General features: G+C 44.3%; 1 protein-coding gene across 1 annotated transcript in view; it reads left to right on the forward strand.

The window, feature by feature from the left end:
• WNT2 (Wnt family member 2) overlaps window positions 1–18,320 on the forward strand; it is a 46,973-nt gene extending 28,653 nt beyond the window's left edge. Inside the window, exon 5 of the mRNA XM_045864355.3 lies at window positions 13,856–18,320. Coding sequence (XP_045720311.1) covers window positions 13,856–14,085 — 230 coding nt within the window. The 3' untranslated portion in view covers window positions 14,086–18,320. The remainder of the gene's footprint in view (window positions 1–13,855) is intronic.
• The last annotated feature ends 9,636 nt before the right edge of the window (window positions 18,321–27,956 follow it).

The following is a 27,956-nucleotide window of genomic DNA, read 5'->3' on the forward strand; positions in this document are numbered from 1 at the left end:
TTAAAAACTCCCAGTTGATTAAGAGGCAGAGCAGGGACTTGAACCGTCCATTCTTTTAAACATTTTACTCTGTCTCCAGATGCACCAGCTACAAGGCACCCTGTGGCAGGTGCTGACTTTCTGAGGGAAGTTTTATAATTTATTCACTCTCAGTTTATTTCTGTTCTATTTTAGGCTCATTTTAGTTTATCTCATTTTTAGCTTAAAAAGATGTAAACTTGGTTCTTGTTGGTGTTGATTAACCAGGAGCCACCCTGTTATTCTTTTTTTTTTTTTTTATGTCTGGTTGCAATGTATTAGATCAGATTTCCATTAAGATTCCTAGATTATTCGTAACTTGCTTAAGCTATCCTTCATGTCCTTTTTATAGCTGAGCCTAAGGAAATGCCAAAGTCATCCATATAAACTTTTCTTTTTCATTCTGTTGACCATCAGGTGACTATTTTAGTGAAAATATGATCTAGGGTATTTGCTATCATGTAGGCAAAATGTCCAATTATTGAAAGAGTAGAGTTTTCATTGTTCATACTTGAATTCCCGTATACCTAGCCACACGTATGAGATGCAGATATTCCCTGAGAAAGCCTGCTTCAACTCACCCAGCGGCCAAGAGCCTTGCGCTTGCCTGTGTGACCTATGGTCTTCTAAAGATGAAGGTTTATCCTGGCCATTTTCTACTAGAAACTCCTGGAGCGTGCACTCTGGGAAGTTGGCCAAAACAGTCGTAGAAGTGGGTGGTTCCGAATCCTTCTGGAGGAGCTTCTAACCTCTGTTTGCCGAGGCAGGGAGATGTGACAGAATCTGAGGCCATCGAGAATGGGGAGACTCCTGCCTGTAACTCCCAATGGCATTCCTTCTCTGAGCTCTGCTCCCTTGTCCTGAAAGGAAGGTGTTGGGGGTTGCAGGGCTAGGGTCCTGTCAATCTACATTGAAGAAGCCCCCAGCATGTGCACGTCACTGAGTGAGCAGGTCACGAAGAGACTCTCTTCCCCTCACTAGAACCATGCCTAACCTTAGGAAGGGCCTGTTTTCTGCTAAATGGAACTCCCACATGTTTGAAATGGGTTATCTTCAAAGGTATCCAGGCTCTAAAGTAGGTCCGAATGTGGCAGTAAAATTTAAAGCAAATAATTTTTCCTTCCTTTTCTCTATTAAAATGGGCACTAACCTTTCCCTAAATGACATCTCACACCACCCAATCTGCTTTATTGTGGCCATATTGTTCTGCTTCGCTTTTTAGAAATATCATACACATTTCCTACTTAACTGGTTGGGTACCTTCTACTTGTCAGCACTGGAAAAGCAATGGTAGTGAGCACACTGAATCTTGCCAAGTAATAGATACCTGTAGCTGATCGACTTCACTCTTGCTAGCCAGCACCGGCTTCTTGTTCAAGTTAACTCATTATGTGACAGAAGTGAGCCTGCTTGTTTTGTCAGTCTGGTTTATGAAGCGGATGAAGGCGACAGGTCTAGTCCACTATTTTCCAAAGGGAGGGCCTCTTCAGAAAACTATTAAATCAGAATCTCAGGGGATCGGTGCTGAGATTCTGTCTGCATTTCAAACTTGAGCACATTAAAGTGGAAAATCGATGTTTTAGGCAGTCCCTGACCTACAACATTGTTTTTCGTAAGTATTTTTTCATAAGTATTGGGTAAGAAGACATCCCGGGAGACATGTTCTTTGGAATACCTGATCTCTTATGAAGGAAAAAAAAAATTTTTATTTAAGGAGTTCTAGAAAAGTAGCACCCAAAAATATCCCCCTCCCTGGCTTGCCCAGTACAAGAGGGATGTTCCTCCATGTGGAAGCCCTACATTTTCAGGGACCCTCTTGCACTGTAAGTGCAGTAGATCTCAGCCATCCAAGCTTTCAGTGTAATTAGCTTGACGACATGATCAAGCCAGACCTTTAGTGAAGTCCTGAGAGAATGATAAAGGCATAGCGAGCGAATTTCGACAAGAAAGGCAGAAGGCCAAGTCAAAACCCTGGGGTACTCCTGGGTGAGGACAGACCCAGACCCCAGGGGGAGAAGGGTGGGAGGAAGGTTGGGTGAGTTCCTCCAAGTCCCTGCTACACAACTTCTGGGCATTTTCTCTTAATCTGCACAGCAGTTACGCCCATTAATAGAGTAGGGAATTGAGGCTCAGAAAAGCTTAACTTTCCCGAGACTGTGTGGCCTAAGTGGTAAATAAAACAAAATAAATAAAAATCAAAACAAAAGTCCATACTTTTCTCACTATATCACTTTACTTCCTGAAATTTGGGGAGGGGAGACCTGCGTCCTAAAGAGGCAGCGTGAGGACACGGGAACAGAGTGGGCGGAGGGGCCCACAGAGTGGGGAGGTGGAAATTGGTCAGACCCAAGCTTCCCTCCCGTTTGGCTCAGGCTGCCTTGAGGCCCCTTCCAATGACAAGCCCTTCAAGTCTGCAAGAGTGTTAATGTCCTTCACTGTTGCTAAAAAAAATCCCAAGCTCGAAAACGATTAAGAAAGATATTCTTATGGCAACAACAACAACAGACATTTTCCACCAGGCTTCAGTTGAGGAAAATGAGTGTTCAACGATAAAGACTCCCCTCCGATTCCAAAAGTCCACACAGCAGTGTGACGCTGTGCATGTGACATTATGCAGGCCACACTGGAGGCTCCATCCGGGAAGCCGGGCTTTCTGAGACGGATATTCTAGTGGTCGTGTGGTTATCTACTCCGGTTATTGCCCCAGGCGTCTGGAAATCAAAGAAGCCCTCCAGTTAGAGATAGTCCATCTTCAAGGAATGCCATGCCGCTGACCTCTTCAGAGACTGAGTGCACCTCATCACAGGCCACTTTCCCCGTTATGATGTAAAACCCTGACCTGGGCCAGGGGTCACCCTGAGGTCTCCTCTCCAACTGTAGGAAACAGGTGACCCTCCACCTCTTTTTGAAGTCAAGTTCAAAAAACAGAGTTCCACAGTTGCTGAACCTGCTGCTTGCTGTAAGCCCGCCACGTGGCTGCCGGCTGCCGGCTGTGAGTGGGGAATACGCTAAGGTCTCACTGTTTTCTCTACACAAAGCATACTTGGCAAACAGCTTGGAACCCTTGGGAGCACAATTCCCCAACCACGGTTTACAGAGATTCACCAATCTAGACATGCCCCATGGCGTGGCCCGGTTTGCTGAAGCTCTGTGATTGTGACCTGATTGAAAGCAAGGGAACAGCTTGTCAGCCAATAGGAATGGATTGAGACTAAATGCACAATTCCCACAGTACCTCCGAGGTCCCTCATTGCTTCATGGGTCAAATATTTATTGAGCTCCTTCTGTATGTCAGACCATACAGATAAGCCTCTGGAACACAAAGATGAGGAAGCCAGACTCCGTCCTTGCCCTCAGCCTTCCCAAGGCCTCCCAGTCTCTGGACATGAGCCGGGTGGTTGGCAGGCAATGGGATGCAGGCCAGGTGCTGGGGGGGTCCTCAGGCCCGGACAGGAAGGGGGCGCTTTCTGGGTTTTGGTCCTCACTCTGTAGCTCTATTACAGGGTCTTACCGTACACGTGTCACTTGGAAAATTAAAGAATAGGTTATTCATCCCTTTCTGCATTGAGATTTATTTTAGAAATTCATGAATTGATATCTGAAAAGCACCAAGACAGCTAGACCAGGAGAGAATGAAATGAAAAATGTATTGGTGAGGTCTGTAAATCACCATTCGCACAGGCAATTGTTGATTACATTGTCTAATTAATATTAGTTACTATCCAGAGGACCCTCTTTTCAAACTCTCAGTGGCGGGTAATACAATTAGCCTGCCCCTCCGTCCTGCAACACAATCTTCCCATTTTCCTCCTGCCCCGCTAGCTGGTCTTCCCCAGTTTCAGTTGCTAGTTTCTCTTCTCCTCCTTGTAAATCTTGAAGATCTTCAGGGCCCAGCCGGGCCCCCTTCCCTTCTGCTTCTGCACCTTCTCCCTGGGGGGGCCTCCTCCTTCATGATGGCTTTTAACTGCTTCTCTGGCCTCATCTGGGTCCTACCTGCTGCTTAACAGCTCCTCTCCATTGTTCACATCATTATCAGTCTGCTTCTGTTAAAACTGAACTCCTGATTTGTCCCACTCCGGAAACCTGTTTTCCCCAAGCTTCCTCTTCTCAGAAAACAGCAGACCCGTCTACTTCATTGGGCAGCCATAAACCTGCAGGTCATTTGCTACATTCTTTCTCACTTGCGTATTGGCCCATCACCAGGTCCTCCTAAAATGCATGAGGGATCTAGCTCAGAAAGCCTCCCTTGTTCCTTGACTCACAGCAGATACCATGAGTTTTAGTTAGTGTATTTACATATTTGTTTGGTCTCTGTCTGTCCCACTAGACTCTGATTCCATGATGGCAGGAACTATGTCTGTTCACCACTGGATTCCCAGCACCCAGCATATAAATGTGCTGAATTGAATTGAATGGCAAGTTAGAAAACAACATAAAATATGCTCATTGTATGAGCTGAATTCTTAGTTATGTTGGTGCAGTGTCATAACTTAAAGATAACTTGGTTTCTTTGACAGGTGATTATTAAGCATGTCTTCACTCATCACTGATGATAATACGCGACCCATGAAAATTCCCATTTAAACTGAAATGTTAAATGGAATTTTCCCTCATGTTCAAGTGCATTAGTGGACCATTTAAAGAGCTTAAGATGTTGCTGGCTGCCCATTTCCCTGGAAGAGAGAAAACTCTCATATGCAGCAGGAGACTATATCAATGGCTTTTAGTTGCCACCAAATACTCAGTTCTTTTACTCTGTGTGGGACTACTTATTAGTTCATCTGATTTTGTTGCTAATGCAAGCAAAATACTTCTAATACTACTTTATGTTAAAGGCGTGACCTGTAAGTCTGCCTTACCTATCAGAATATAGATGTACTAAAATTATTCAACTTTTAGGATACACTGAAAAGGGCCCTAATTTGAATTGACAGTGGCAATCAGATTGAATTTGTGAAAACTGAAAAAACAAAACTTTTTTTTCAGAAAAAAAGAAAATTTCAGAAAAAAGGAAACAAAATTTTCATTTTCCTATTTTTGAAGTCTTTGACATAATTTGCACCAACAAAAAATTTACCAAATTGATGTCCTTCTTTTTTTGCAATAGAAAAAATTAATGTTACAAACAAAAGAATGATGTTAATGTATTTTAACATAATGTATTTGCTTACTTCATGTAAGCTTTCCCCATGAAACCAATTTCGTGCTGATGTGGTAAATCTCTTCTTTAAATCTATGCAAATCCTGTATTCCTAATAATTCCTGACATCATGGATCAGCAGACTTTGTTGCTACCCGTTGCTACCTATTACTATTTTTAGTGATTACTGATTGGGTAGCCATGGACAAATTAACTTCTCTGGGTGTCTTAAGATGTGTGTTTTACCCAGAAATTCCCAAGGTTCCTATGATTCCATAAATGAATTAGTGAACTTTTAATTAATTTCACTTGAAGTTTGCAATCGCAGAACCTGAACTTGATGCCACAGACTCCCTTAGGTTGTTATTTTCAATCTCTATCTTTTAAAAATGTGCTGCATTTTCTGCATGTGTTCTCTATATATCAAGTGAGATCATCTGAGTAGAAACCCTGACCGCAGTGCCTGAGGACTCGGTGACCACTCCCTGGGGAAGCGCGCTCTCCTTTGGCAAGGAAAGGATCTTCGTTTTTAAGAAAATTGTTTTTAATTTAATATTTAATGAATCAGGAATTTATATGTTGACAGCTGAGCACCATGCAGTGTATAGAAGAAATATAAGATCTAACCTCTGTCCTCGGGGAGACAAGATGCATGAGAAATCATCAAACATTTCGAAACAGCGTATGAGCTCTATTGCGTGACATGCATTATAGGACTTGGGGAGGGGGTCAGGTGGGCGAGGAGCAGAAACAGGGATTGCTCTGTGGAAGGTGCTGAAGTAGGCCCGAATCTGGAAGAATGTGAAGACCTGATCCAGTGGAGTGAGGAAAGGCCAGCACAGCAGATGAGAGTAGCTCTTGTAAGGAAACAGTCTACACAGCTAGTCACTTCAATGGGACAGTGAGGAGTTGGCCTGATCATAAGGGGTACAGGTAGGGGGCCACGGGAAATAAACTTGGGTAGACTAGGTGTGCCAGACGTGGAAAGCCTTGAAGAGTCTGACCTTAACTTTAATTCCACGACAGGATTTGCTAATTTAACAGGACATGCTGTCTCGTGCCAGTCAAGTTTTTCTTGGTTATTATAAAAATGCTGAATAAAATCATCTGAGAGAAGTGAAGATCCTGTCTTTCCTAGGTTTAGGTTTGCAACCCTTACTGCGCGAGGGGCAAGCCGTGCGAGTAGATGAATGTGCCGTCTCTAACATTTGCTCTAACATTCTTTTCTTCCCTCGATAAATCTGTGTCGTTAATGACAACATGTAAGTCAACCAGAGGAGAAACAGCCGATTGGATGACGGGCTTAAGTGAATCTTGCTTTATGTCCTAATGGTCAACATATGGGCTTCTGTCAGCCTAGAGTGGCAGGAATTTCCAAAGACACAGGCCCATCCACAGAGAAAGAGTGCACAAGAAAGCGCCCTTCCTCCAAGGTCCCAGAGGTGTGGGTCTGGGAACTATTAGCAAAAGCTCTTTGTCCTCCTCTGCTGTCAGGAAGATGCATGTCGGTGGAGACAGAAATGTTTTTGCACTGGGAACCCTGACTCCATTATTCATTTGATAGCTCTAGGGGAGGGATGCTCGATTCCGTAAAGTTCCCGTGGCACTGCCCCACCAAAAGTGTGTTCGATGGTCCCAACTTACGTGATTTAGAAATTCCGATTCTTCATCCTCCTTTTCCCCCATGCATATATGAGCTCTGCGAAGGGTGAGGACAACATTGCAGGGAGGAGAAAGGAGGATCTGGCAGGAACTCACATCTTCCCACGGCACAGGCCTCACTGACTGCCTGGATCTTATGGACGCTGAGTCTCGGCAGATAATCTCCTAACAGTGTGGTATGAACGTGACAGAAGAAGGCTGGGCTCCCTGAGCCCGAGTCTGCCACACTCTGTCCGGGAAGTGGGATCCGTACCCTGGCACACCACACATCAGGCCACATTTCACAAACCTAAACCTAAGGGAAGTCAGGGAAAAGAGCTTCTGACTTGCAACTTATCTTAAGTAAACTGAGTAAATCAAAGTGCAGTAGGAGATAACATTATAAATCACTATGAAGGATTTTTAAAATAAATAAATGTGAAGCATCTAAATAAGTGTTTATCCTCTTACCATATCACTTTGGGAAACCAATGATAAAACCATTACTCAAAATATTTTTAAGATTTCCTTTGGAGTATTTTAAAGCCAGCCACACATGCTTTTGTAGATACTGTATGATGCAAATATTTGACCTATAAAGATCAATTTGGGTTTTGGAAATATCTCAGCGAATCTTAAAGAAAATTCCGGGGGAGACTTGGGTGAGTGATCAGGCTAAGACATGCTATTTTGGGTGAGATGCAAATTGGTGCTATTGGCTTTCCTGAATCAGAAAGTTCTGCTTAGCATGAGTTCTTCCCAATGTTTTCAGCCAGGGCCCCATCAGTGACATAAATTAAAACCACCTTGAGGACACCTAACAGTTTTGGAGGTGTGCATGTTGGTGTTGCAAAGAAAGTAGTTGAACAGGAGTTCAAGGGGACCATCCATACAGGAACAGAGCAGCGTAAGCTGCTAATACCATGCTAACCAGCCTTCACATTCTCATGTAACTGTAGGTGTCCTCGTTGTCTATAGCATAGCATATGCTGGAGAAAAAGTCCCTTCCAAAACGGTTACACGTCAGGACCTTTGCAAGTTCTTCACTTGATAAAATAGTGGAGAGAGCAGGAAGGATGCTAACTCTCTGCTCCCTGGGATCTGGCAGGGCTGCGGGATGGAGCTCTCTGCCAGATGTTACAATGGTCAAGAGCTTGAGCTCTGGACTCACACAAGCCTGGCTTCGAATCCCGACCTGCCACCTGCTAGCTGTGTGATCATGAGCAGGTTACTCACCCACATCCATTCCCTCATTTCCAAACTGGTGACAACAGAACCTACTTTCTAAGCTTACAAGAATTAAATGAGATAATACAGGCAAAATGCTTCTCACAGGGCCTAACCCATGTCGGTGCCCCATAAATATTGGCCCCAATTATGAACAAAAGGAAAAGATAGAGGATGGAAAAGCAGGCAGAGGGGAAGGAAGCAAGAAGAATAAGGGGAAGCGAGGGAAAAGGCAAGGAGGCAGGGGCTTCGGGCTGACAGGGGGGGCTGGCTTTATTAACCTGGTGGTTCCTGCTGTGGCCCAGGCAGGGAGGAGTAACTCATTAGTTAATGAATTGGTATAGTATTGGGGGGGAATAAAAGATCTAAAAGTGTATATCTCAAATATTTAGAACTAAACAAGAAGGAAGATCAGACGGTCCCTTTCACAAAGTGCTCACTCACACACACACACATTTATAGTCTTGATTCTTATCTCTTAAGGATAATGGTGATGCCTTCTGTTTTGGAAAGGACAGTGGGAGGCCCCTAAGACAGTAGAGCCCTTCTGCTGTCATTAATAATGGGGCCTTATTATAATTCCAGGAAAGGAAAGCAATGTGAGCAAATTTTGTATAGATTCTGCACCCTAGAAATGTTCTTTTCAGGATTTTGATGAAATGGCTCTATATTCTGCTCAAATTACAGCAAGTGTCAAAATTGCTCTCCTGCTCTACAGTCTGTCATTAAATCTAATTAGATCCAAACTCCAAAGTAAGGGCCAATTTATAGTCCATCATCCGGTAGCCTCATCCTCTCCCCAGATGACAGAGTCTGTCTGCCGTGCACCTCTCAGCTGGCACATTCCTGGGAGCCTGGGGTCCTCGGAGGGGGGTCATTCCTCCTCCAGGCTGTGACCTTACCACCGTTCTCACGTCAGTGGCTCTCAACCTTCAAAAACCCCTCTCATCTTCCTTCTTCTGGGACCTCATTACACCCCGTTTGGTTGGCCAGTGGAGAGTGGTATGTTCAGATGAGTGGTGTTCTCGGGCATTCTATGGTGTTCTCGGGCTGACTTTGTTTCCTTGACTGAAACCACTTCTGAGTTAAGCTCTTGTCAATGGCCATCACTTTGACCACTTCTCTAAGAGTTTTGATGGAGCTGAGGTCACTTCACTGAGCCCTCCTCATATTCAGAGCCCGGTTCAATTTTTTGCATCTGAGGGACAAAAACACCCCAACCACGGCTGCAGCTGAGTCAGACCACCAGCTCAGACCCTCCTTAGGGTCAGGCCACTGGGGAAAGGTCACCAAGTTCGATGTCGGTAAAAAGGCCACAGGGTGATTCGGGAATGACACTCTTCACCTCCCTGTCCTAGCGACACCCTCCCTCCACCTCACAGCACCAAGGGAGAGAGAAAATTCCAATTGCATGTATTCATATTTTAATGAATGCATATTGGTGGAAGTGAAGAATGCTTATGGGTGTGCAGGGCTTATGGACAAAACACAAGGTGAAAATTCAGAGCGGCCTCTAGCGTGGCAGGTGACAGTGCTTCTCACACCCCGGGGGTCTCCTTTGCACCATGGCTCCAGGGGCCACCTTTGAGATAGAGATTTCCCACTCTGCATCTCCATGCTGACCTCTCTCCTGAGTCCCAAAGAGTATTTTCAGTGAACATTTCTACCTGGATGACCCACTGTCACAACAAAGTCAACATGTTGAAAACAAAACTCAGGATCTTGGCTCAAAGCCTGCCTCTCCCCAGGTGTCCCACCCCAAGGAAGTTCACCAGCATAAATCCAGTCACTCAAGCCAGAAGCCTGGGAGTACTTCCTGACCCTCACCCTCCATGTCCTGCCCGTCCTGCCTCCTCCACATCCCCTGAACCCTTTAACCTCTCCCACCCCCACCGCCACTGTCCTTGTCCCCATCACCCTGTGCCCTGCGCAGGGCACTTCACCGCTCTCTAACTTGGCTCCTTGCCTTTACCCTGGCCCCCTTCAATCCATCTGACCCCAGCACCCACAGCAAGCCTTCTGAATGTAAATCCATCATGCCCCACTTTGGGTAAAAACTCTCAGGAGCACTCCATTGTCCTTGGGTTAAGGTTTCAATGCCCTCACCTGTCCCACAAGGCCTTCCACGTCTTGGCTTCTGCCCACCTCTCCCGCCTCACCTCCTGCCACGTTCCCCTTTGAATGCTGCATTCCAGCCAGGTTACACACCTTTCTTTCTGCTGCTCACATATTAGAGTTTTGCTGGTTTCCTGGCTTTGCATATCTGGCCTCCTCCTTCTTCTTCTCGTTACTGGAACATAAAAGACATACAGAAAATCGCACGCCACATGTATAGCTCAGGGAATGGTCTCAAAATGAACACACCCATATAATCTAGGCCCAGACCAAGACCTGAAGAGGACTGGTATTCCAGAAGCCTCCCTCATGCCCCTTTTCACTATTCACCAAGGGAAATCACTACCCTGACTTCTAATAACATAGACTGGGTTTTCCCACTTTTGTACTTTATGTAATTAGAACCTTCCGAATTGTGTCAGGTGTCTACTACTGCATAACAAACCACCCAAAAACTAAACAGCTTAAAATAACCTTAAAGTCCCACCTCGGGCTCATCACTCCTTGCAGCCATGCCCTCTCGTCCGCTTTGCCACCAAGTTTCTTGAAAACTGGCTACACTCCATGTCCGTCTGCCCTCGCCCCCCATTCACTCCGCGATCGCGGCTCCGTCCTGTGGTTCTGCTGAAGCAGCTCTCATCAGAGGGCGCCCCTTACCTCCTTCGTGTTGAGCCAAGTGCACGGTTTTCAGTCTTTTCCTCCCTGACCCCCTACCCCCAAGTCAGTGAGTCCCCAAGTCCTAGTGATTCTCCCCCTTTCGCCTGTCACATATTTGTCCTTCGCTCAGTATCTCCTGCCTGGACGAATCCAGCTGCCTCAAGGATACCTCCCTGCCCCATTCGGACAAGGTTTCCGCTGCTAACAAATCTAGACAGGCTCACCACTCCCCACGGGATAAAGCCCAAACTGCAGCAAGGCAGGAAGGCCCTAAACCCGCGCCCGGCTCCCTCTCCGGGCTCTTGGCCCGCCCCACGCCTGCGCAGTGGCCACCCTGGCTGCGTCCCGGGAGCGCGCCCCGGGGGGCCTGCTGGGAGGTTCTCTCTCACCTAGGACTCGCTTTGCCCGCTTCTCCCTCCAGATCTACTTATCCTCTCTGTCCTATCTCCGAAGCCACCTCGGTAAAACTGGGCTGTTAACAGCTCCTTTCTGATCCTGTTTGCTGCTATCGATATTAATAGCACTCATTATCATTACTATATATTGGGCTTACTCCCTCTAGAACATAAGCTCCTCAGGGCAGGATCTTTATTTTGTTCTAATATATCCCAAGCTCCCACAACTGTGCCTAACACATCTAGGCACTCAATAAACACAGGCTAAGTGAATGGAAGGGTAACATTAACTGAGCCCTTATTTGCCAGGTGCTTTTCATGCAGGATCTCATTCCCACCTCACCGCAGCCCTGTGAGGAAGGAACTCCGTTTTTATCCCAGTTCGGCAAGGGAAGAAGCTGACGCCTAATGAGATTAATGAGACCTAATGGCATGCCCAACGTCACCCAGCTGACAGATGGCAAAAGCTAGGACTTGAACCCTGATGTGTCCAAGCTCTAAATAACCTCATTCTACCATCATGAGCTTTGTCTGCAGTGGTGCTTTGCAAAATCTCTCCTGGAGGTTACAGCAGGTCTTCAGCAAATGGAACAGTTACCTAGAAGTAGTGGAGGTATCTCTTTACATATTAATCTCTTCATTAGAGTATGAGTGCTCAGAGAATAGGAAGTGAATTCTAATTATTTTATTTCTCCACCACCACTACCCAAAATTCTATGCAGCCGGCATGGTGTCTTACATGTTTGTGTTCATTAGATGTTTGCCGAATGAAATAACGGGCGTGCTGTTAAGAGGCGGCACTGGCAGTGCGTCCTTCTTGTCCAGTCAGTAATTCTGAGCACTGTCCTGACCGTCGCCCCGAACCTAGCCCCAGCTGCTGCCTCTTCTAGCTGGGTGCTTCTTCAGCACGAGAGAGGCTCCTGGCCATCCCTGGCTGGCCCCCCTGTCCCCCCTGACCCCAGCCCTTTGCCATCCTTCCTGTCATCATGAAATCCCCTGCCTGCCTTCCTGCTGTCAGTGGCCTGATCACGCAGAACGAGTTCTGCCCACCCCTCTCCTCTTCTCCACCCAACGCCCTGCTGGAACCTGGCTGCTTCCCGGGTCATTCTTGACAGGCAGGGCAACATGACATTTATGTAGATAATTGGAACACAGTTGGATTGTGATAAACAAAGAGAGAGTCACGAGGCAGGCCAGGAGTTATGAAGCAGGAGAAATTCCTTGTTAAATGATAGAGGAACTGAAAATGAATGAAGTCACTTTCTTTTTCATCCTGACATACTTTTTTTTTTTTTAATAAGGAGCTTAGCTTCTCTCGTTTTGTCACTTATTTAGAATTGTTGATTGCAAGCAATAGAAGATGGAGTGGTTTAAGCTGAAAGGAGAAATTTATCATAAGGATACAGAACCTCTAGGAACTCAAAGTTTGGAATGTAGCCAGGCCTAAGGGAGAAATGGAAGCAGCTTCAGGAAGATAGTCCAGGATCTGGGCAGCATCCTCTTTCCATGTCTTATCCTCTCTGTCTCTGTACATTTGCCTCATTCTCATCTCTCTGTAGACCACTGGCCCCCATACATCATCATGGTATACGGCTGCCCGTGGCTGGCTACTGAATGTGTATTTGGTGCGACCGCCTAGCTCCAGCAAACCCGCTAGTCCCCAGGGAAATCTACCTGATTGGCCAGCACAAGCCACGTCCCCACGCTTGGCCCAGTCACCTGTCACCGGCAGAGCGGTGATGTTGTTCAACATGGTAGCCAAATGCCCGTTTCTTTGGGGCAGAAAGAAGCAGAAAGGATCCTTGTGAGTTGAGCAATCGTCTGATAATGCTCTTATAAAAGAATTCTGGGTGCTTCCCCAGGAATAGGACACATGAAGAGACATCCTATCTTTGAGAGTCTTTTTCAGACACAAATACATAAAAATGAATTGCCATTTAGGAAACCTCACCTTAAATAACTAAGACAATGTTCCACTGCTAGTTCCTAACAGGTTTTTACGCCAGTTCTGTTCACCGAAGGCTTAGCATCCTGGCTCCGACCAGGAGCCCCACACACATCTAGATGGCCCACTGGACCGCAGCGCTTGAGGTAAAGCAGGCTGGGCGGCGCTCGCTCCTCCAGGTCTTACACGAACGATGCCCACACCTCCCCTTCAGCCACCAGAGTTCTCGCCTCTTTCTAGTAAGGCAGCCTAGTCAGGTCTGGGGAGACAGAATCCCCTACCTTTGAGGGTTCCACACCCTGACAAATTCTGAGAGCCCTAACCCGGGTCACTGCTTCCTTGATGTGGTTTGAGGGCCGGTGAGAGGGAGCTAGGACAGATCGTTCTTTCGTTCTGAGCTGGCTTGCCCACTCAGTGATCCACTAATTCAAGGCTGGGTAGGGATAAATGGAAACGTTTATCCAGCTCAGAAGTGGGAGCACTAGAGTTCAGTTGCCCACGGCAGGTCCATAGTTTCGCATCCATCTTTCCGTGACTTGGCCCTGTGGGCACGGCTACACTCGCTGGGGCGGGCGCCTGGGGCCGACAGACACTGCCTGGGCCCCAGAACAGGTGGCTCAGCCCCAGGCCGTGGGGACGAGGGGCCGGGCGCCCTCCGGAGGCCCACTGTATTCGGCCCACACCTTCTCAGTGCCCCCTCCCCCGCTTGTTTTCCAGGCTCCCCGGGGACAGCAGGCCGCGTGTGCAACCTGACTTCCCGCGGCATGGACAGCTGCGAAGTCATGTGCTGCGGGAGAGGCTACGACACCTCGCGTGTCACCCGGATGACCAAGTGCGAGTGTAAGTTCCACTGGTGCTGTGCCGTGCGCTGTCAGGACTGTGTGGAGGCCCTGGACGTGCACACGTGCAAGGCCCCCAAGAGCGCTGACTGGGCGGCTCCCACATGACGTCGGCGGAAGGCTCCGCCCACCTGCCCTCCTGCGGGGACTCCGTGGGATCTGCCAGGACCCTGGGCCTCCTGGCTTTCTCGGGGAGGTATTTCCTAAGGCATGTGACCTTTGTCTCAACAGAAGCCCCTTCTCCCTCCGCGGGGGCCTCAGGACGGGGGCCACATGCTGCACATAAAGCATGCCTTATCCTCCCCGACTTCCAGCATTCTGGGGGCCCATCTCTTCCTGATCAGCACAGATTGCTAAGAGGGGAAGGGGGGCGGGGGTGGGAGGCTGATCCCGTCTCCACCCACCTAGATGTTTCCTCTTTCAGGAGCACTTAGCCAGAGGAGAAAAGAGTGTCCCAAAGGAGCTTGTTTTGTGGTCTCACAATAAATGCTCACAGTTACAAAATTCTGTACTTCTCTCTGGAGGGTAAAGACAGCAGGACCAACTGCCACTGAATTAACTTTAAATCTTGAAAAGACCAAGCAAGGCTTTTGCCTGATCAAGTGATTTTCACAGCCACCCCCTCCAGGGGTAATTGGTAATTGCTTGGAGAAGGATGGCTTTTAATGAACTTTAGGTTTAAAATGCATATTTTTCAAGACGTTTATTGCCATATTAAAGTTTGATGTGACAAGATGGAACTGTTGTCCTTTGGTACAGTTTGGAATCTTTACAATAGCAAGACCCTCAGAAAGGAATTGCTTTGCATTACTGTCCCCTTGATATAAAGAAGCTTTAAGGAATGAGACTTCCTTCTTACTTAGGATCTGAAAGGAATTTAAAAGAAGATTGATGATCTGGCAGTATTCTGTGCCTATTGGGGGAAGATGGAGGAAAATAACTTAGTGAGTGGAATATCAGAAAATGTGTCTTGACAGATAAGGAAAAAAGGGGAATAAAATTCCTATCTGGTATGATGCACATGACCCATGGAATTTTGTAGTTGAAATGGCTTTGAGAAAGAAAACTTTGGGGATGACAAGACCAGGGAATCAGCATGCTGACAGAAAGGTTTCCAGAGCTAAGTCATGCCTGGACAGCCTTCACCATAAACAGATGCCCAGAACAAGTTGGCCACGTGTGCCGAGGAGCATCAGCTTATACCCATCACCCTTCAAGCACGTTTGAAAGAGCTGTCATACTGAACTGTGTTCATCTGACGCTGACAAGATGACAAGACATCATAGCCTAGAGCAAATGACACATAGCCTTGCTTATAAAGTTGGCAACTCTAGTGTATTATATTGCAAACAAATCGTCATTTGGAGACTATATTTAAGGGGCCAGCTGTAATTTGGGAACATCAACATGCAGATTGTGGCTGGCTTCAGCCATGAGCCAGAAGATGACATCCAGGGAAAATAGAGAGGCTGCTGCCCCATTTTGTATGTTAGGTGAAAGAAAGGCGAAATATCTGAAGATACTTCTCATCCCCTTGGTACAGGTAGGTTCTGGTTCTCAGTGTGGTCTCTTCACATTTACTAACAGGATGTTCCATTCTATGCATCTGGTGTCCAGTGATCGAGGCTCACTCATTCATTGACAGCCTGGCCTTCAGTTTCTTGGTCCTTGCTCTGCAGCAGGACGTCTAGACTGAAGCTCATGGACAACAACCTGCTGCAGTACTTTGTCAGAATTGATGCTTGCCTCCCAGCCCTCATCAAAATGACAGAATTCATCTCCTTTCCTTCACTCCCAAACCCCCAAATTTGTCATCTGATTTTCCAAAGTAACTTTCCTCTTTTTATTCTATGGATTCAGAGGATGGGAAGAGTGGAGCAGGGCAGAGTTGCTCTGAGCTCAGCATGGGCCTTCGAGGGCGAGTGGGAAGGCTGGGCAGGTGGGCTGTCTTAGTTACATTCAGCTGCCTGTGGACGCTTTTCTGGTGGGGATGAGGGGACTTGCACGGTGGTCCCACAGCCATCAGCCCTTCTCCCTGCTGGATGAACTATGAAATCATAAATCCATGGGTGTATTTAGAAATGGAAAGGATCTAAGAGGACATCTCGGCTCCCTCCAGTTTGTATCTGAGGAAGCTGAGACCAAGTGGGGTGAAGGCCTCTGTGCACTTATCTGCCATTGCCCCCAATCTCCACTGCAAACAGAGGAGTCAGGAAAGTCAAGCACTTTATCTAGTTTGTCTCAGAATTAACCCAAGTGGATTCTAAGTCATTTTAGCATCCAAAGTGGATGGTCATGATTTCTTTTAATTGCTGGAATGTTTTGATCTGACTTTCATTTCATGCTGAGATGCATCCTTCTTGATAAGGAGCAAGGGCATAAGGCATATCCATATAGAAACCTGCCTACATTTTCCAAATCTGTAAGGCAGACTGTGACAGCCCTCTCAAGTGGCAGTGGGTGTGGCCATGATAGAGGGAGTAATAAGAGAATGAAGTATTTTTATCTGCTTTTACATCTGAAAGAGGAAATCTCCACTATTGGAAAAAAAATTAAAAAACAATTGAAGATAAATTCAAACTCATTTTCTTTAGGGTTTGGGGGAAGATCAATATGTCATGATCCTAAGAGAGACTGAACTCTGGATTACCTGAGGCTTTTAAGGGAATGTACGGCACAAATTACCCAAAACAAAGTAAAAGAACCCATTCAGTTCGGATCCCTTACAAGTTCCCTCTCAGTGAAAATCTTATGATAAAACCAAGTTTTCTAGGCCCAAGAGGATGCCCATTAATGTTCGGCAATGTCTGAAAAAGTTCCAACACAATAGGCGATCTTGACTGACTCAGTGGGGTTTTCTACATATCTACATATCTTTCTAAAGATACCATCTGCACATGACTCTGAGTCTTAGCAAATGAGTTGTCTTCAATAAATGTGCCTCCCCACATTGGTCTGCACCTCGGAAGACTGGACCGGACTGACTTGTATTCTGTGAGCATGCTTTGTCAGGGTGTATCCGGTTACACCTCGGACAGCCTCTCCCATCCAAGCTCCAGCACAAAAGCCCCAAGTGCGGTGACCACGACCAGCCGGGGCTCCTTGCCCCTCCAGGATGGAGGCCCTGGCATAATACGGATATCACCAGACTGAAAGGAGCATCCCTGAAGGATCTATCAAATGGCAATATATTCCGTATTAGGGCCGGATGATGGAAAAAGGATTGAGAGGGAAAGAGCCAGGTGGTTGTTGCCAAGTGACTGGCTGAGCTTGGTGATGGGGCAGAGTGGCTTTTTCAGCTCTTGTGGGTACCCACCGCCCCTCCTTCTGCTGTTGTTCCCCTGTCCCCTCCCAGCACCTTCTCCCCGAGGCATTGGGAGGCCTAGAGGTGCAGGGCCTCGGGCCATTGCTCGCATTCTCCGCACCTGTCACATAGCTCTGCGTGAGGCTGCCAAGGTTCATTTCAAGAGACGCTCTCGATTGTCATAACCATATTCCTTTCCATCGGAGCTATCACGAAGCTCGAAAACATCAGGTATCACGTTTCTTTTTCAAAGAAAGTAGCTTTAAAGTCAGAAAATCTAGCTTCACATTGACATTTCTCGGCCTGATTAATTTATTAAGGAATCTTACATCAGCTCTACAAAACCTAAAGCAGGGCTCCCTCAGAGGCAGCCAACATGATGGTGCACGCACTTGTCCTCGATGATGTTTTCAGGCCAAGATATTGTTATTACTTCTCATTTATTAAAGGCTGGCCTGGGGCTGGTGTGGTCTCGCTCAGCTGAAGAACATTCATCTCCCCTCTTGCCTGCTCTCCAAATAAAGGCTCAGAGTGGTGTCCAATCGACCAGAACCATTCTTTTGTGTCTATTTACTGTACTTCAACTTGGGTTTCCTTGTCTTAAGAGCAAGAAGCGTACTTTTAACAAATAAACCTCGCCAGTTCCAAAGCTGGTAAATTGCTTTCGTCAGGTCTGTGCTGACCTTCTGAAAAACAATCCACTGGTATAAATAAGCTCACAAAGGTGTGCTTATTTTGACCTTCTCCTTACCTAGGCAGAGAAAATTTTCACTCATCCATGAGAATGTTCTTTACATTTTTCAAGGGATCAGCAAGGACAGGTGGTTTGCAAAGCCCAACATGATTATTATTTTTCTAAATCATAGTTGTTCGAACTCTAGTTTTTTTTCCCTGATATTCACATGATTCCTGTTTAACCAAACCTCCCACTTCCATGAGCTAATAAAAGTGTCACGCAGATTGTTACAAAGAACTATTGTTATTTACAAGTCTACATTTTCTGTGAAATCAAAACATAATAAAGTGAATTTCCAGTGTTGACTTTGTTATTTTAAACTTATGAGAGTCTTGCCAAACCCTCTAGTGGAAAGAAATCCCTGCAGGTTATGGGAATTATTCCCTTGTCTTTTCTCAGGAATACACTTCTTACACAACCTTATCAAGAGGTGGTTCTCAAGTTTGTAAAGATTTTCAGGGAAGACAGTTGGCTCACCTTACAAAAAATACTCTTGTGAGTTCACAGGTAAGTGATTGAGAAATTATTCCACATTTTCACCCTGTGTTGCCATTTAAGTGCTTACCCCCTCTAGGTGCCAGCATGCTTTGGCTGTGTTTATAAATTCAGTGTCTCTCCACAGCAGCTAGACCCACCCCCGTTGACCACTCCAAATTATTACTTTCCATGCATAGTGCTTGCTTTTGGCTAAAATGGTGTTTTTTCAGCTTGAATAGAAACATACAAGATCCCTTGCCCCTTTATTGAGATCTGTGTATCCTGATTGTGGGTGTTACTTACACACTGGTAGGGAAAGCTCGGAAAATGGAAATAAACTCTCCCCCAGCAAAGGAAATCCACCCAACATTTGCTCTTCCCTGATATGCTGTTTTGGGGTAACCTGACTAAGCAAGGTGCTAACTCTGCACATCAAGTACCCCAAGGTGGCCTGATTGTCAGGCTGCTTGCTGTCCCTCTAGGATGATCTGCAGAAGAGGTAATGATACGTGTGTCTACATGTGTTTTTCAAAGACCATTTTCCCCAAATAGATTTGCCCAATCATTATCAATGAAACTGCCCTATTCGCTAACCCTTTGGGTGAGAGGACTGTCCTACACATTGTACAATCTTTAGAAGCAAGCCTGTCTCTACACACTAGATGTCGGAGGTACTCTCCTGCTTCCCAGCCCTGACAACCAAAAGTGTCCCAGATATTGCCAGATGTTCTCGGTGAGGGGGTGGAGGAAGCAAGGTGTAAGACAAAACCATTCCCAGTTGAGAACCACTGATGTTAACACTTTGGGTCAAGTCCTCTATCGAAATGCAATCCGTATACATTTCTGCCATTTTCAGTTAGGCACACTTCAGTGGGAGTGATAGTTTAATGGGATTAAATCTTGGTACTAATGCATCAGACTAACTGGGAAGGAATCTTTTGGAATGGGTGTACCATAGAACCCCTCAGCAGCCTGGGGCAGAACAAGACAGGCTGAGACCTGAAGTTCACTGCATGTCCTGGGAGGGTAGAAAGCACCAGGCTCCTGGGTTTCTACGGATGGGCATTAACTGTAGGAAATCAAAGGAAGGATGGAAGCTAAGCAAGGAAAAACAATAGTGTGGTTTCAGAAGCTGGAGACACAGATCTTCTTAGGAACTCCTCAGTTTCACAACACTCAGTGGGAAAGAAAAGCCCCAAGATAAGGCCTGGAAGGTGGAAGAGTGAGACTTTATAGATCTGCATAAAATAGTTGAGTAATTTTGAGTTTCTCAGGACAGAGAGGAGGGTCATAAGAAAGAGGAGGCACCAAAACGTGGAGAAAGACTGAGTTTCAGGCAAAAAAAAAAAAAAAAAGAATCTCCAGTTTAAGGTCAGGGTGGGTATCATTTGTGGGTTGATCATTGAACACCTCCCCCCCCAAAACACACACACAGACACACACTGCCAGTTGTCCCTACTGCAGGTAACCTCAGCCTCATATGAGGAATTGTAGGAGAGTGAAGCAATCCAAGTGCTGTCCAATGTGTGCCAGCGAAGAGTGGAAAGAGGGAGAGCACATGCCGGATGCAACATGGGGCTGAGTGGAGAAAGAAACAAGCCTGGATGGCAGATAAAACAAAGGATAACCCGAGCTGGATAGAGGACTTGGGGCCAATGACAACTGGCTAAAAGAAGGAACTGGAAAGCCAGTCTTCTTCTACTTGACAATTTTTCACAGACCTAACCGAATTTATGTTTTAGGCTGCCCATGGAAATAAAGACTAGATGAAACCACTTGGATGAACAAGTGACTCTTCATCTGTTCCCTCATGCTATGATCTAGTTGTAGATAACAGAGCATGATTAAAATCTGATCAACATGATCAGTTTACCATTTAGACTACTTTTGGCTCTTAACTTGATTTTGTAATTTCCGAGTAGTGACTGACCCTGTGAAAGCCCCTGTAATTGAATCATAGGCTCTGGATTTCCCCAGGCAGTCCACCCAATCCTATTTTAATAGCACTGCAGGCCTTCCTAAGTTCCACGGATGAGAGGAATCATATTACTGCCCGTAAACCCAATTCAAATAATTAAATGACGAAGATGCATCCAATGTCCAGTCAGCCAGATTGCTCACACTGGTTACTTCAGCAGAGACTGGGGAGCTTGGCAAACCCATCTGTGAATGTTTCGGGGCCTCATGTTACAGGTGGAGGTGACACACCAGCCGAACAAATAGCAGGAAATACAGAAAACGAAATCTGAATTGAAGTCTCCAAAAGTCTACACACCCAAATAAACTTTGGCATCTGCCCCTTGATCATTATTCTCCAATAGTAATGAAGACTTCATGAAAGGCCTTGAACTCTGAGTCGTCATTGTGGACTCATGCTTAATCAAGACAAATATTCCCAGCCTAAGAGTACAATGAGAAGAAGGGAGTACAGGTTTAATTTTCTTATATATTGCTGTAACTATAAACAATGCCCTATCTTCTCAGCAACTCTCAGGAAATAATAAGCACCAGTGTTTTATGGGTATTTACACCAGCCCATGGAGATTTTATTAGAATCATGATTCACAGATGAGAAATTTCCCTCTTCTACAGGGCTTAGTAACTGAAGTAAGAATTACTCAGTATACTGTACAGACAAATGAATTCGAATGCTTCTGGCTATTAACCATTCATTCACTGGTGATTTTCTTTAATTTTTTCTGAACTGACTGAATGATTGGGTCAGGATGATCTCTCTTGTTTGTATATTGTAGAGATACAATGAAATGGTATCTGAGAATTATGTCATTCTGTCCTATGGATACGAGACTTCAACAGAGCAATGAGGTTACATTCCAAGAGTCTGAGAGTGAGGATTCGTGGAATCATAGAATGTCACATTTGGAAGGAACAATGCACATAATTTATTCTAACTGCCACATCTTAATCATGGGAAGACAAAAGAGATTTCATGGTTCAGACTGTGATCTAATCAAGACACTGAATCATCTTCAGGGAAGAACAGTTATTGTTCATTCAATCAGTCTGTACTGAGCATCTCCTGTGAGTCAGCTGCAATGCTATATACAGTACTAGAAACGCAGCAGTGACTAAGACAAACGTGCCCTTGCTCGGAGCCTCCGGGGAGGGCTAACACAGAACACGGGTACTTTACTTCTTACCTTACAAGCACTTTCACGTGCATGCTTGGATTTAGTTCTTACAACTACCCTTAGATATAGATATGATTATCCTCTTTTTTAAGATGAGACAAATTTCAGAGAGATTTGGTAATTGTCCCAAGATCATAAAAAGATGTATAAGAGTCAGGATCGGACTCAAATATTTGTCTTCTAATTCTCATTCCAGTGTCCTTTCCATTATTTCAGAGCATCCTCTGATTGAAACTCAGAAGTATTCTGTCCAATGAGTTATTGAAAATGACTCGGTTGGTTCAATGACCACATTTTCCAAACAAAAGTTAGGATGTGTGGACTGTCAAAATATTTCTATGATTTCTGATTAAATTTATATGCAATCCGGAAAACAAATCATATGTAGATACACATTTAACAAAGCTCTACCAGAATGTAAGTGACTTTTAGTTATACATTTAACAAATGTATAAATCTTCTAAATCTTCCTAGAAAATCTGGGATTTCTGGTCATAAGAAATTGACTTTCCTTGTCATATGGAGATTCAACCCACAGTTGAATATGGTTAAAAATATCATGGACCAACTCAAACATGGTATAAATCATGACTTAAGTTTTCCTCAAACCCCTACCTAATGCTTGATTAATCAGGTTGAATTAACATGTCAATAATTTTTTTAAAAGATTTTATTTATTTATTTGACAGAGAGAGAGAACACAAGTAGGTAGAGTGGCAGGCAGAGAGAGAAGAAGAAGCAGGCTCCCCACCGAGCAGGGAGCCCGATGTGGGGCTCGATCCCAGGACCCTGGGATCATGACCTGAGCCGAAGGCAGACGCTTAACCGACTGAGCCACCCAGGCACCCCAACATGTCAATAATTTTTAAAAATAGTTTTCATAATAGTCTTGTCCTCTTACACTGAGGAAGACAGTGAAAATTTCCTTAGCAACAATGCCCAAGAAAAATTTTTCAGAATTGTATTAAATGTAACAATGTATTTAAAAATAGTTTTAAAGGTACAAAGTGTATATAAATATGATATTAGCATCTATTAGGAATAATAATATTTTCACCTTATTTAATATAAAGTATAGGTGGTCTTTCTCTCCATAAAACAAGTTGGGGAGAGGGGCACCTGGGTGGCGCAATCGTTAAGTGTCTGCCTTTGGCTCAGGTCATAATCCCAGGGTGCTGGGATTGAATGAGTCCCCGCATCAGGCTCCCTGCTCCACTGGAGGCCTGCTTCTTCCTCTCCCGCTCCCCCTGCTTGTGTTCCCTCTCTCACTGTGTCTCTCTCTGTCAAATAAATAAATAAAATCTTAAAAAATAAAAAAAGTTGGAGAGGTTTGTATAATCCTAGATTACTAGATAATGTCTCTAGAAACAACAGGTGATCTTTCCTCTACCTTCTAATGTGAAAACAATCCAGCAGGGCTGGAGTAATATATGTTGCTGAGCACAGAGGGAGAGCGAGAAGCAGACTCTGTGCTGAGGGAAGAGCCTGACATGGGGCTCGATCCCAGGACCCTGAGATCACTACCTGAGCCAAATGCAGACACTTAACCAACTGAGCCACCAGGCACCTCTTGAATCAACTCTTCACTTAATCCAAACTTGTAGTTGGGATTTTTTTCTGGTGGTGGCCAAATTAGCAAAAGAAAGGTCTCTTCAGAGTGTAAGGGAACCAAGGACAAGAACTTATATGAATATCTGAGGAGTGTAGGAGAGCGAGAAAGAATTTTTGCCTAAATGGAATCTTAAATGATAGGTCAGGGGAGGGGGTGGAGCATTTATCATAATTATTCTAGAAGTGTATGGAATAGATTTACACACATGTTTATTCATGGTGGAAAAAAAAGTCCCCAGACATGCATTTTAATTTGTGAGAAGGCTGCTAAGAAATGTGAGATCATGGAGAAGGTGGTCCTTCATACAAATGGCTAACAGACATATGAAAAAATGTTCATCATCATTAGCCATCAGGGAAATCCAAATCAAAACCACACTGAGATACCACCTTACACCAGTTAGAATGGCAAAAATGGAAAGGGAAAGAAACAACAAATGTTGGAGAGGTTGTGGAGAAAGGGGAACCCTCTTACACTGTTGGTGGGAATGCAAGTTGGTACAGCCACTTTAGAAAACAGTGTGGAGGTTCCTCAAAAATTTAAAAATAGAGCTACCCTATGACCCAGCAATTGCACTACTGGGTATTTACCCCAAAGACACAGATGTAGTGAAAAGAAGGGCCATATGCAACCCAGTGTTCATAGCAGCAATGTCCGCAATAGCCAAACTGTGGAAAGAGCTGAGATGCCCTTCAACAGATGAATGGATAAAGAAGATGTGGTCCATATATACAATGGAATATTACTCAGCCATCAGAAAAGATGAATACCCAACTTTTACATCAACATGGATGGGACTGGAGGAGATTATGCTAAGTGAAATAAGGCAAGCAGAGAAAGTCAATTATCATATGGTTTCACTTATTTGTGGAACATAAGGAATAACATGGAGGACATTAAGAGAAGGAAGGGAAAAATGGGCGGGGGGAATTGGAGGGAGAGATGAACCATGAGAGACTATGGACCTGAGAAACAAACAGGGTTTTAGAGGGGAGAGGGGAGGGGGGATTGGTTAGCCCGGTGATGGGTATTAAGGAGGACACGTACTGCATGGAGCACTGGGTGTTATATGAAAACAATGGATCGTGGATCACTACACTACATCAAAAACTAATGATGTATTGTACGGTGACTAACATAACATAATAAAATTAAAAAAAAAAAGAAGGTGGTCCTTTAAATAAATAAATAAATAAATAAATAAATAAATAAAATCCAGGGAATGTAATCCCGCCTAGAATGTGATTCATTCTTTTGGACCAATAAATAGAGTGAGATGATGTCCAAAAGCAATTTCCCTATTTCTTGGACATGTAAGCATTTTTCCTTATAACAACTATAGCAGAATCAGTTCCCTATGTAGATTATATTGACAACCATGAGGGGAAACAACTCATCCCCAAATGCCATTTTCCTTTCATCAACCTTAAATTGGGCCTAAAATTCTCACGCTTAACAACTCTGCCTGGGGGTTAAGAACTTATCTTTCAAAATTTTTCTTTTAAAATGTATAAATGTTATTCAGCTCTCTTCCTTAATTTAACAATTATTTATTCGACAAATACCTGGCACAATCTACCAAATATTTTCCCCAGTGTTGGGGAAACAGCATTGAATAAAGTAAATGAAATAAATGAGACTTCTTTTTCTGGTAATATGGCAGACTAAATATCCCAAAAAGAAGCCTTCTGAAGCAAAATGCTTAGAAATTTGACATAGGTAAAATAAGCATCCTTTAAAATATATAAGCAAACTCTCTCCATTCCCACCTTCAAATACAGGAAAGCTCCAAAGGTTAAAAATGAAGATGCTGAAAACTCAAGCCTTAGTGCCCCCAGTGGAGGTTTATTAATCTGTCTCTCTAGAAGATTGGGTATGTATGTATGTATGTATGTATGTATGTATGTATGTATGTGAGAGAGAGAGAGCAAGCGAGTGCGAGAGCCTGTGAGCAGTGGGGAAGGGGCAGAGGGAGAGAGAGAGAGAAGCTCAAGCAGGCTCTACAATGAGCACAGAGCCCGACACAGGGCTTGATCTCATGATCTGGATATCATGACCTGAGACGAAACCAAGGGTCAGACACTTAGCTGACTGAGCCACCCAGGTACCCCTAGAAGATTAGGTTTTAAATTAAAGGCCAGGGCAGGACAGGAGACAGGGTTTTGGGCCTTCTTGAAGTGAGGAGTTGGAATTAGGATACAGAATCCCATCTCTTACCACATGAAGTCAGAACCTTCAGAGGGCAATACAGTCAATTATGGAAAAATCTGACCACCAGCACAGGAAATCAACTGGGAACAAGTTTGCTCTGAAATGGCATTAGAGTAGGAAAAAATTAATTAAAATAAATATATAGCCCTGACCATTTACAGCTACTAGCTGCTGTTTAGTTTGATATTAGGATGAACATAAACTGTACATTTTAGAAGCTGCCTAGCCAATGAATTAGCCTAAAACAAAAAAACAAAATAGTTCTAGATTGAGGTGCTTAGCAGATACAAGAACAAAAACTCTTTGAGGGTCACATTTTCAACCAGGCTGCAGAGGATTCTCACATATAATACTTCACCAAATCTGAGTTGATAATTTAAAATTACAAAACACACCACAAAATAAGTGACCATGATTGAGAATCACAGAAGAAAAAAAAAATACACTTAGATTCCCAAGAATATCAGATAATAAAATTACTATACACAGACTATAAAATAAATCTGTTTAGGAATGACTTTAAAAAGCAAAATGAATAACAAATATGAATAAAGTACATAATACTTAAAGGAAAAAAAGAATAAGCTAAAAAATATCTGAAAAAGAACTAAAAAGAACATCCAGTAATTAAAAACATAACCACTGATATTAAAACAGTGATTTTTCTGACTATGGTTGCCGCTGAGGAAGCATTATTAAACTCTTCCCTATGGCCACCACCATATATAATTCAGAATCTCTCTCAAAGAGCCCAAAGAACTGAAGAAGCTCTTCATTAAAGGTTTGAACTTCAGTATAACCAATGATAGACTGAAAAGTATGAGTAACACTCACAGATTGTATGGCAATGAAAGATCTAACCACCAAGCACTCTAGAAGCTTTGGGCTTGTCACATAAGCCATTGTGGTGCAACCATATGCAGTCATGAATGCAAGGCCACACAAGATGGATGGAAGTGTCATAGAGCCAAAGAAGGTGTCCCAAGAGAAGGTTTTTCAAGACTAGGTGCACAGTTACCTATGAAAAAGACCTTTGTTAGTGGCATTAAAGAAGACACTGAAGAACATCATGCAAGAGATTATTTTGAGCAATATGGGAAGACTGAGGTGACTGAAATCATTACTGACTAGGATAGTGACAAGAAGAGAGGTTTTGCTTTTGTAAACTTTGGTAACCATAACCCCATGGATAAGACTGTTGTTCGGATATACCATACCATGACTAGCTAGAACTATGAAGTAATGAGAGCCCTGCTTAAGCAAGAGATGGCCAGTGTCTCATCTAGGTCAAAGTAGTTCTTAAAATGTTGGTAGTGGTTGTGGAGGTTATTTTAGAGGGAACAACAACTTTGGTCATGGAGGAAACTTCAAGGGTTGTTATGGTTTTGGTGGTGGTGGATATGATGGCAGGAATGGATTTGGTAATAACAGAAGCAGTGTGGGAGGTGGTAGAAGCTACAATAACTTTGGCAATTACAACAATCAATCTTCAGATTCTGGACCCATGAAGAAAGGAACTTCTCTGGTTCTCGTGGTGGTGAAGGCCAGTACTTTGTCAAACCACAAAACCCAAAGTGGTTATGGGTGTCTAAGCAACACCAGTAGTTATGGGAGTGGCAGAGATTTTAATTACTGCCAAGAAAAAAGTTAGGAGAGCCAGAGAAGTGACAGAAAAGTTATGGGTTACAATGGGTTTGTGAACTCAGCCAATCACAGCAGCAGAGCCTAACTGCTACAAGAAAAAAAAAATAATAATAAGGATGGTATTTGTGACTAATTATATAACAGGTATTTTAGTTTCTGTTCTCTAAAAAGTGAAAAGCATTCCAATGAAAGGTTTTAATGTAGTTTTTTGTTGTTGTTCACATGTTGTTAATTGATAACTGTAATAGTCTGATGATGCTGCTGATTAAATGTGTCTTTAAAAAAAATTCACTGGATGTGGGGTGCCTGGGTGGCTCGCTCGTTAAGCATCTGCCTTCAGCTCAGGTCATGATCCCAGGTTCCTGGGATCGAGCCCCTCATCAGGCTCCCTGCTCTGCAGGAAGCCTGCTTCTCCCTCTCCCACTCCCCCTCCTTGTGTTCCTTCTCTCACTGTGTCTCTCTGTCAAATAAATACATAAAATCTTTAAGAAAAGAATTCATTGGATATGGTAAACAGAAAAGTAGATACAGCTAAAAAGAGAATTAGTGAAGTGGAAGATAGATTTAGGAAATTATCTAGAATTCTGCCCAAGATATAAAAAAAAAAAAAAAAAGGGAAATATGAAAGGAGTTGAGGGACAGGGAAAGTAGAATTAATAGGTCCAACATATGTCTTATAACAGGAATTCCAGAAAGAAAGAAAAGAGATGGGCCGCCTGGGTGGCTCTGTTGGCTAAGTGTCTGCCTTCGGCTCAGGTCGTGATCTCAGGGTCCTGGGATTGAGCCCTGAGTTGGGCTCCCGGCTCAATGGGGAGTCTCCATCTCCCTCTCCCTCTGCCCCTC

Source organism: Mirounga angustirostris, unplaced genomic scaffold, assembly GCF_029215605.1.
Source record: "Mirounga angustirostris isolate CCGP_5_RB_7025 unplaced genomic scaffold, mMirAng1.0.hap1 SCAF_12, whole genome shotgun sequence".
NCBI classification, from domain to species: domain Eukaryota; kingdom Metazoa; phylum Chordata; class Mammalia; order Carnivora; family Phocidae; genus Mirounga; species Mirounga angustirostris.